Source organism: Papaver somniferum, chromosome 3, assembly GCF_003573695.1.
Source record: "Papaver somniferum cultivar HN1 chromosome 3, ASM357369v1, whole genome shotgun sequence".
NCBI lineage: Eukaryota > Viridiplantae > Streptophyta > Magnoliopsida > Ranunculales > Papaveraceae > Papaver > Papaver somniferum.
The window spans coordinates 118,362,358-118,372,800 of NC_039360.1; the positions used below are offsets into that span (position 1 = coordinate 118,362,358).

Genomic DNA, 10,443 nt, shown 5'->3' on the forward strand with positions numbered 1-10,443 from the left:
ACGATTCTCGGTAGAACTTTACTGTAAAATAGTGCTCAACATAATTGTAAGGATCTTCTCCATTCACCATGATGCAACGGACAGCATGGGCACACGGGAAACCGTCAATACGCCAACGGTTGCAAGAACATGTTCTTCTTTTCAAATCGACAGTCTGTGTTAATGAAGCATGAACTTCAAACACATATTCCGACGACTTGGTGACTTGGTAGTTACATCCATGCATCTTGTTGTCGTGGAGTAGAGCTTCATATTCTGGACATAGAGTTTGACGCCATTTCATTAAGTTAGCAGAGTCCTCACGACGTTTACACATTTGGTCCATTAGCTTCACCCTGATCTCATCAACCATGATGGCTATAGGCTTCTCTCTCTCTTCAACGACCGAACCATTGAAACTCTCAGCAATATTTGAACACAACCTACCATATCGTCGACCCTTGAAGAAAAAACTTGCCCATTTATCAAGAGGAGCTCTACTTAGATAGTCTTGTAACTTCTGATTTTGAACCTTCCTCAACTTATCCCAATTCTCTGAAAATTCTTTATGAGTAGAAGCATACGCACATTTCTTAAACAGTCCCAATACATATTTGTTATAAACTTTGCAACTCTTTGGTAAGCATGTATTGATATTGCATTCCATATGCCAGTAGCACCAACCATGAAAAGCCTCAGGAAAAACAATAGGAATTTGTGTTACCAATCCAATACCTCGATCACTCACAAAAGTAAGCTTTGGTCGCAAAGGAGAAAGGACTTTCTTCAAATTATCCAAAAACCATTTCCAGTTCGCTTCATTCTCCGATGATGAAACCACACCATAAGCAAGAGGGAAGATTTCTGTAACATGAACAGAAAGCATAACACAAGCATAAGATGGGATGAAAACCAAACATAAAAAATGATGAAACCAACATAAAAAAATGATGAAACCAACATAAAAAAATGATAAAAACCTTACCATCATTTCCGGTTAGACCTGTTGCTGCCATCATATGACCAAGGTACTTGCTTTTCAAGTGAGCCGCATCAACGAATAATACAGGACGACAGAAATTGAATCCACGACTACAAGCTTCAAAACAGATAAACATCCTCTGAAATTTATGGGTCCCTTCTTCAACTTCCAAAACCACGTGAGAACCAGGATTAGTTTCAATCAACTTGTTTTTATACCAGTTCAAGAACATAAAAGATTTCTCGTTCTCTCCCCATGAAGTATTCAGTGCATGCTTCTTACCTGCGTATGCATAATAACGACTAATGTCAAAGCCGAAGTCTCTCGTAAAAGATTCCATAATATGCTTAGTTTTCTTATTAGGATCCTGTTTAATTTCATCAATAATCAAGCTACTAACTAGTTTCTTCGATATCCGTGGCATGTTAACAAATCCACCAACACAAGTATGCTGATTATTTAGTTCCTTGATAATAAAAGGACTTCCTACAACACCATCAACAGACACAGCATATAAATGCCAGTCACATTCTCCTCTTTGTTCTTATTAGCACAACGTGCACCAATCCTCAACTTCTCATTCCTATATACCATGTATTCATAACCAGCTGCTGCGTGATACTTCTGTAAATCACAACGAACTTGTTCAACACCTCCCGGAAACAACTGTTCAACTCCTTGAAAGAGATGTAACCAGTGAGCAGACTTCAACGGTTCCTTAATTTTATCTGGAACATCATAATCAATCCGTGGCTTCTCAAAAGGTATAATTCCAGAACTTTGTGGCTGGTCATCAAAAGCTATAATTCCTGAACTTATTGAACCAGAAATCTCAGTTTTATGACTAACGAGTAACTCCATAATCCCTTCTTTATTATACATACTAAATAGAGCCAAACATTGAAGATCAAAATCAGAATGAATGACCTTTTGCTGATCATCAACCATGTGAAAAATTTCCATAGAAGGAGGAGAGAATTCACACCAACTTGAGCATATACTAGTCTTAAAATTAGCAAAAGACTCTTGGAGGCCAATACGAAGAGTTAAACAATCTTCTTTGTGACATACAAGTGCGAGAACAGAATCCATAATCTACAGAACAAAATGATGAAACCAAAAACAGTTTCACCAGATGTGAATATCAACAACAATTTTTTTTTTTTGAAAAACAGTTCCAAAGAGATGGAATCCTTCATAAGAACATCAACACAAACATAAAAAAACATATGCTAACATCAATTCAGTTTATTCGACAAGAGTGACTAGCAAATTCACACAAACAAAATCAAAAATCAACACAAAAAAGAGAATTGAATACCTGAAAAGTTGATTGATTCTTTGAAGACGAAGATGATCAACACGAAGTTGATTGATTGTTCAGCTGGATTCTTCAATTCGAGATTCAATTTCAACTTGAAAAGCGGAAATATGATTTCAGCTAAACTGAATTGCAACCAGATCTCGAATAACGAATTGGATTCTTCTCTTCTTCGAACAACTACGTTTATCTTCTCTTCTTCGAACAACTGAATTGGATTCTTCTGCGTATCTCGAATAAACAGATCTCAAAACTTGTAGCTTCTCCTCCGGTTCTTCAATCAAACAAACCTAAAATTGCTCTCTCAATTTTTGAATTGAAATTGGGAGAAGATGATGACGAATCTTTGAATTGAAACGAAAAAAACGAAGAAAACTAGGAAAGAAGAATCACACTTTCATCTGATATGTTCGGTTCAGAGAGGAAATTTTTTTCTTTCTTGTTTCCGCCAAACTTTCCTTTGAAAGTGTTTTTATATGCGGAAGGTTAATTTTGGAATTTAGAAATCAAATAAAAACTGAATTTTAAAATTTTTATTTGAATTGGGGTTTTTGTCCCAGTTTTGTTTGAAACGGTTTTTATTTGTTAAAAATAAAATGACCGGTTTTTTCTTATCACTAGTTTGTTCATCTAGGGGTTTTGTCACTAGTTTTGTTCTTTTTATGAAAAACATCAGAGACGAAACCACATCTCTGTGTTGGACACCATCAGATTGATTGTTAACTATAGTTTGTACATGGAATCTTTATGGGCATGTAATCTTCTTTTGTAGTGGAAGATTGGAAGGCTTAGTTATGGGTAACGTCTCTTCTAAATAAGTTAGTAATTTATTTGTTGTGTGGTGGTGAATCTTGGATTCTTGGGTTTGAGAAGGGATCTCAAAAGACTCCAGACAATTACCAAAAATAAAAAAGTTAACGTTCGATAGAGGATCAACTCTATTCGAAGCTTGCTTGCAGGGGAATGATTAACTTCAAACCATCTCTCCTCAACGATTCAAGGAGAGGGTTGGTTGGGGTGGATTACCAACAAAATCTCAGGCTGCTAAGGCGACGAGGACTAGCATTATGGCACAGGCAAGGATATCGCGTATCCAGGTCCAAATGCAAGGCCAATGCATATGGGCAATTTGGGTATAGTTGACTCATGCACAGAGTCATGGGGCTTTTTAAGGCTATATGTAAAGCCATTTTCTTACCACTGGTGTATCTTCCCTTAAGTAATAAAAGATATCTTCCCTTCCCTTAAGTAATAAAAGAGAGTATTTGTAGTGATATGCTTTGTGTTGTATTTATGTTGCATGGTGCATTTCTAGTATTGGATAATGAAGCGTTGAAAGATAGTGGCTTTTTTTTCAAATCTTCAGTTGCCAAATAGTCAGGTTGAATGTTGCATTTCAAGAAGAAAAGTGTGCAAGGCTGAACAATTAGTTCGCTGAGGTGCCAACTTCTGTGACGGGTTATACTCTTGCCAAAGAAAAAAAATTGCAGTGCCAATTGAAGGTGCGACACCTAGCCTAACAGTGCTCAAGTAGTATGTGTTTGTGCCCGAGAGCACACAAAATTGATTATCTTAACCTTGTTAAAGTTAATGAAAACTGGAGACAATATCAGAAACGAACATTGCATGTCTGTCAGGTAAAGTTATAGAGGTCGAGTTGATGAGAACATGTTCATGGACGAATTAACGTAGCAAATCACGACAATAACAAAACGAACACCATAATTCAGTAAAGTTCTTTTTTTTTTTCCACGAACTAGGGATCAAAACATGAACTTCTTATACCAAAATACGATAGATGGGGCCAAAAGAAAAACAAAACTAGGGCTGCACAACGGGTAGGGTGGGTAAGATATGGCATATACCCGCCACCCTACCCGTTTACTGGCGGTTAAGAAAATCTTTACCCGTCAAATAATGGATAGGGTAGGATACGGTTAAAAAACTGGCGGGTAGGGTAGGGTTGGCGGGTATGAGTAGGGTATGTGCACCCCTAGGTAGGGTGGGTAGGATATGGCTTATACCCGCCACCCTACCCGTTTACTGGCGGTTAAGAAAATCTTTACCCGCCACCCTATCCGCCAAATAGTGGATATGGTAGGATACGGTTAAAAAACTGGCGGGTAGGGTAGGATTGGCGGGTATGGGTAGGGTATGTGCACCCCTAAACAAAACCACCAAAGAGAATTGGAGAAGCAAAAACTAAAGCCTAGTTTGGTATTGCTGTGAGTTTTATAAAAGTGCTTCTCTGTTGTGATGTGTTGTGCGTTGTTGTGCTGTGCTTTAAAAATAAAGTAGTCAGACGTTTGGTAAATTATAATATGTAAAGTGCTGTGGAACCAACAAACTGTAAATTCTGTTTGGTAAATTATCATGTTGAAGTGCTTATGATGTGGCTAATGACGAAAATAGACATGGTTTAAATTTTTATTTTAAATTACATCTATTAATTATAAAATATTTTTTGTATTTTGAATATTATTTAAATAAAGATAAAAAATAATAATAATTCTTATTCATAATTCACGACCCTAAGAGAGCTAAGTGATGATACATGCAAATTGCAAGATACGAGGTTTTCTTTTTCATACATTAGGTATTATTATTCAAAAAGGTGTTGGTGCCCAACTTGTTGCGAGGCTACCAACAAACTCTTTGTAAACTTTTGTTTGGTTTTGTTTGGTTTTGATTTTGTTTGCTTTTTCACAGGTGCGAGGACACGCAACTTTACGCCAGGACATGCTATCTCTATGGCAACTACACGCAAGTGCCACAAATACCAAGACAAATGTTCTACACATGGCTATGGTTTCGGTGTGCTGGCATTCACCAACTTATGGGAGTTAGAGGACAACACAATTGCATTCCTGAAGAGATTGAGGAACTGCCTACTTAATCAAGATGTCAAGCATAACATAGGTGGTTCTTTATTTCATAGATTTGGAATTGTTATTCAAAAAGGTGTCGGCGCCCAGCTTGTAGCTCGGCTGCCTACTACCGCTGTGTAATGACTCTTTCTTTATTATTTATAATAATAATAAAAGTTAAAAGAAAAAAAAATAATTAATAATATAAAGAAAATATCCCTTTTTGGTGAAGCCTTCAAAAAAAAATCATAATTTAATCAATTAGTATTTTATTTTATTTTAATTTTTTTTTAGGAACTAATAACTGGATAAAGAGTATTACATTAACTAGTTGGAAGCCTAACAAGCTAAGCTCCAACAACGCACTACTACACGAATTGAACAGGTTGACGTGCTAACCTACCAGCGAGCCTCATGGGTAACCTAGCCAAGGGAGCCGAAGCGGGAGGGGGGCTGAGATTGTGTCACAAGGGGGGCAAGCTAACTCTACCGTCCATGTTAATTCTTGCAATATTACGTCATTGGGGACTCGAACCTGGAACCTTCTAGAGCGCATGAAACTTTGGGAAACGGGGATGACCAGCTGAGCTAGGGGCCCGTTCTGTAATAAAATAAATAAAATTTGGTTAGTGAAATAGTTGTACATAAATATTTAAGGGTAGATTTTGTCTTTTTAATATAATAGCAAGGTTAAAATAGAGAATCAATTAATTAAAATTGAGTGGGTCCACAACTTCTGCTTTTACTACTTTTAAAAGCTCCTTTTATGTAGTTTTTAAAAGTTGGCCTCAAACAAAAGTGCTTTTGGAAAAAAGCGTTTTGGAAAAAGTATACCAAACGCTATTTTCACGAAAAATTTGTTACAAGTTGGTTACAAAGTGCTTTTGTAGGAAAAAAGCACTTTGTTCCCTGATCATAGTTCCAGCATGTGTGGGGAACATCTCCAAATGTCATTGTTGATCAGCCAATCCCCTGTCTTCAGCATTATAGTTTTCTGACTTTCTATCACCTTCATCGTCTGTATTATTACCACCTGTCGTCAATGAAATTCCACAATTTCCTCCTTCTAAATTCAAAGGACCTTGCGGAGACCCAGATTGTAAATCACTCGATTTAAAGTCCCCGTTCTCGTACTGATCTTGTGCCACCCATGAATCCCCTATTATAACGACTGAATGACTGCCAAGAGTACTCGAAACACAAGGAACTCTGTTCACGTGAAGCCGATATTTCTGGAAAAAAAAAATATACTCATTAGTCATCATTTTACGTTCGGAAAAGTGTTCCGCAATCGAAATTTAGTGCATGGTTTACCCACTTGTAAATGACTCTTCACCTCATCGTTTGTTAGGCCATCAACGTGCATTAGTTCTCTAATTTGCTTCGGAGTAGCCACTATATATAAAGGAAGAAGAGTTAGCTAAATGTAAACATGTAAACATCGAGATTGAGAAAACTCAACCGTTCGCATATGCTGATACTCAAAAGGGTTTGAAGTTTGAACAACCAACCTTGTGAGCCTCCAAGCTGTTGCAAAGCAGAAACAAAGCGGCGATGTAATTCAGGTGACCAACATCTTCTTTGCTTTCTTTGAAATGGGTGTTGCTGTCTTTGTAAATTTGGTTGAACATTGTTAGTTCCTGATGAAGCTGAAAAGATTGCACCACTGTTACTCTTAGAACTCCAAAACATAGTATTTGAAACTCCATTGTGAACCGTACTAATAATTCCTGGATTCATAATGGAAACCAAGGGTACTGCTTGAATCACTTTCTCTTCCTTCTTCATTATTGAAGAAAGACCAGAAATTCCAAATAGAGAAAATGGGTTTTCATCAATAACTTCTCTAGTAATTTGTACCAGTTTCCTATAATCGTTATCAATATTTGAGCAACCACCACCAGTAATGTTAGAACTACTGCTACTACTCCATAGCTTAGCTGAACTCATCCAATTCTTCTTCTCTGACTTTACTTTTTCATCTTCTTCTCTGACATTAGTTATCTCATCCTTCAATGCAACAATAGCTGCAGAAAAAGGAACAAGACCATAAGAAATATCCGACACTAAACCTATATATACCTGCAGAAATATGAACAAGACCATTAAGAAATGAATTATAATTGAACACTAACCATCGTTTAGGAGAAGCATGCAAAAAGGAAGTTCACGTTTGAATGCATCAATCTTTCTCATTTCGTCTTCTAATTTGTTAACGTATTCATCAATCTTTTGTAATTTCTCAGATACATTATTTCCTGTTACTGATATCTCTCTAAGAACACTGTTCATTGTTTTGTTTTTGGGTTTGTAGTCTAAACTAAGCTCATGCAAATTAGAACCCATTTCTGTGCAAAGAAGAAGAAACAACAGAAATAGAGAATGAGTAGGAGGAATTTAAACTGTGAACTTGTAACTTTATATACAATATATATACCAACTAGGAATAGCTCTGTGCACTGACCATGCATTCCCAGAAAAAATCTACATGGAGTACATTATTTGTTAAAGAATAAAAATTAAACAGGCAGAATCAGGAAAAGTGAAAGGGAAAAAAAACAGAATCATAAACTGAAATTAAGGATCAAGATTCCATTCTATTCGGTATGAGGGCAACCATTAGGTTTTAGACAAGCAAACAGAAATCTCGCATCTTTCTTTCACGATCAAAAATATAAAATAAAAAACATAAATCTCGCTTTCAGGTCGTCGCATAGACGCATCCGATTTGTTTAATCGAAGCTGACTCATTTGCGGAGAAAAGAGTACAAACCACCATGAAAATGGGAATTTTTTTTATTTCTTTGTTGACATTTTTTTCTAAAATGAGATTCTTTCTAGCGTGTTGGTTAGGTTAGGTAAGAAGTTGAGGTATCAGTCGGTGGAAGTATGGGGGAAGATATGATTCTGTAAAACAGTACGACAGTTGGTTTATGTTCGCGGCGCGCGAGACATTAATTTAAATTGAATTCGAATGACGAATCCCCTATACGAAAAGCCCCCAACACATCTTATCAAAAGCTGCTCAACAGGACGTATGGGATGATTTCTAATTCTTTAATTGGAGTTTTACCCAAGTAGGTATATTTCCCTTCAGCAATTCTAGACGAACCGAACAACAAACAACAACAAAAGAAAGAAAAACCCGCCCCTCACAGATTTTCCGAAATCGGTGGTCCCCTCTGGGCCCACCTACGGGAGTTTAACGTGGGCTACACTAATGTAACTGGCGGGTTTTTTTTTTTTTGATAGTTTGTTTGCTCGGTTCATTCAGATTTTTTGATGAGAAAAATGAGGCGCAGTCCCAAAAAAAAATAATATTTTCATTGTCAGACCCACAATTAATTTTAGGTACCGTGACATCCATAATTATTTCCGTGACATCCATAATTATATGAAATTATTAAAAATATCCGCATGACGGGTTATGTATCAGGGGTATAATTGGCAACATAACTTGGATATAACATATCTAAAAATCCGCGTCTTGGAATTTTACAAATTTTATATCGTTGGAAATCCTTTTAACAGAGCTACGCAAGGAGTACAAACAAATTTTTGTTTTTCACGAAAAAGTCGGAGGTGATCATCATTTAGGCAAAATTTCGAAACCTGACTACATAACCATTATGCAGCCACCAAAAAAGATGCATAACACATTCTGCAGACGCATAACGAATTATACAACCATTTTCTCGACTGCATAACAAAGTTATGCATCTATAACAAGTTATGTAACCATTGTTTTGGTTGATTTTAGTGCGTACATAAAAAATTGATGCATAATGCAGTATGCATCCATATTTACGGATGCATATCAGGTTATGCATATATTTTCTCGATGCATAAAAGATTGTGCAACAATTTTCTCGATGCATAACATGTTACGTATATATTATTGTAGGTGCATGACAAGTTATGCAACCTTATTTTTTGTTGGTTTCAATAATAAGAAAAAAGTAGCTGCATAACGTGTTATGCAACCGTTTTCTGGACTGTATAACAAGTTATGCAAAAAAAAAAAAAAAAAAATCGCAGAACGTGTTATGCAACCAATTTCGAAAATGCATAACAAGTTATCTAACAAATTTGTAGATGCATAACATGTTATGCATCACTATTCACACCTCCATTTTCTTTTAAATGCACGTCACACGCACACCAAACCCATCTGCACTTCCATCTCCTTTGCCTTGCCAATGCAGCATCCTTTTAGCTCTAATCAGCTGTTGTAAAGCACTTCCACCTATAGCTGCATCCATTTGTAGTAGCTCAGCTCAATCCATGCAGCTGCATCTCCCATACTCCTTGTGTATGTCTTGTAATATATCTTTTGGTTTGTAATTCATGTTTTCCCGCAGACGTTCTTCTATGAGATTCACAATCCAATCAACAGAAGCCTGTTGGTGCCCATTTGAGCACTTTTACCACATGTATGTGTGCTTTCAAGGCTCCTTATTGTGAACGTGGGCACATTGGGAAGCTTAACTGCACGAATACGCCAAGGACAACCCTCTGTAGCACACTTTTCAAAGTAACGAATCAGATCACTTTTTATTATCCGAAGCTCAGCCTCTTTTATTTTCTTGCGGAAAGTTTTCACATCAGGAAATTGTTAGCCAACAACGAAGGTGTGATCCTCCTCCATATGCTACAAAAAAAGCTCTAATGCTCCAACTTCTTTCTCGGAGACTTCAGTCCCTTTCCACCTATAAGTAGAACTAGTTACAACCAACTCCTTACAAGTAAAACCAATAGGTCGAACACACCAAGAAACACTGCAAGTAACAAAATTAGAGTTAATCTACCTTAGCATTAAAATAACAAAATATGTACCTAAGCTAATCGACCTTAGTATCCTCATGTTTATATCAGTTCATTTATGACATGCTTTTCCCAGTTAGTAGACGATTAAGGACATGTCAAGCAGATGTAACATTTGCAATAACTAACCAACCCCTTTCATAGAACGTGTACTGTTTTCCTCCATAATCAGCAATAGAGAATACCAGTTTTGTGTCAAATTTCAGACTCCTACTGTACAAACTTAACTAATAAACCAATGATTTTTATGCCGAAATTCAGTACACAAGACAGAAATTAACCAAAGAAAGTAGTATAATAATCACTTACCGGAAGAACAGAGTTGAATTCCTAGATCAGCTCTTCCAAAACTTCTATATTTCTCTGACTTTGCAAAATTGAAGGAGCTTGAAAATATCGCAGAGAAGGGTTTCCGGCAGAATCGATAAGATACAGAGATACTTGAAGAAAACCAGAAGAAGAAGGATTAG

The 10,443-nt window shown here is 36.7% G+C and overlaps 1 protein-coding gene across 1 annotated transcript; it reads right to left on the reverse strand.

Moving 5' to 3' along the window:
- Nucleotides 1-5,913: 5,913 nt before the first annotated feature.
- Nucleotides 5,914-7,584, reverse strand: LOC113361576 (transcription factor HHO6-like). Its single transcript, XM_026604780.1, has 4 exons — nt 7,285-7,584; nt 6,661-7,176; nt 6,468-6,544; nt 5,914-6,381 (listed from the first exon to the last, which is right to left on the reverse strand). The coding sequence occupies exons 1-4, from the start codon at nt 7,493-7,495 to the stop codon at nt 6,100-6,102; spliced, it is 1,086 nt and encodes a 361-aa protein (XP_026460565.1). The 5' UTR covers nt 7,496-7,584; the 3' UTR covers nt 5,914-6,099.
- Between the last annotated feature and the right edge of the window lie 2,859 nt (nt 7,585-10,443).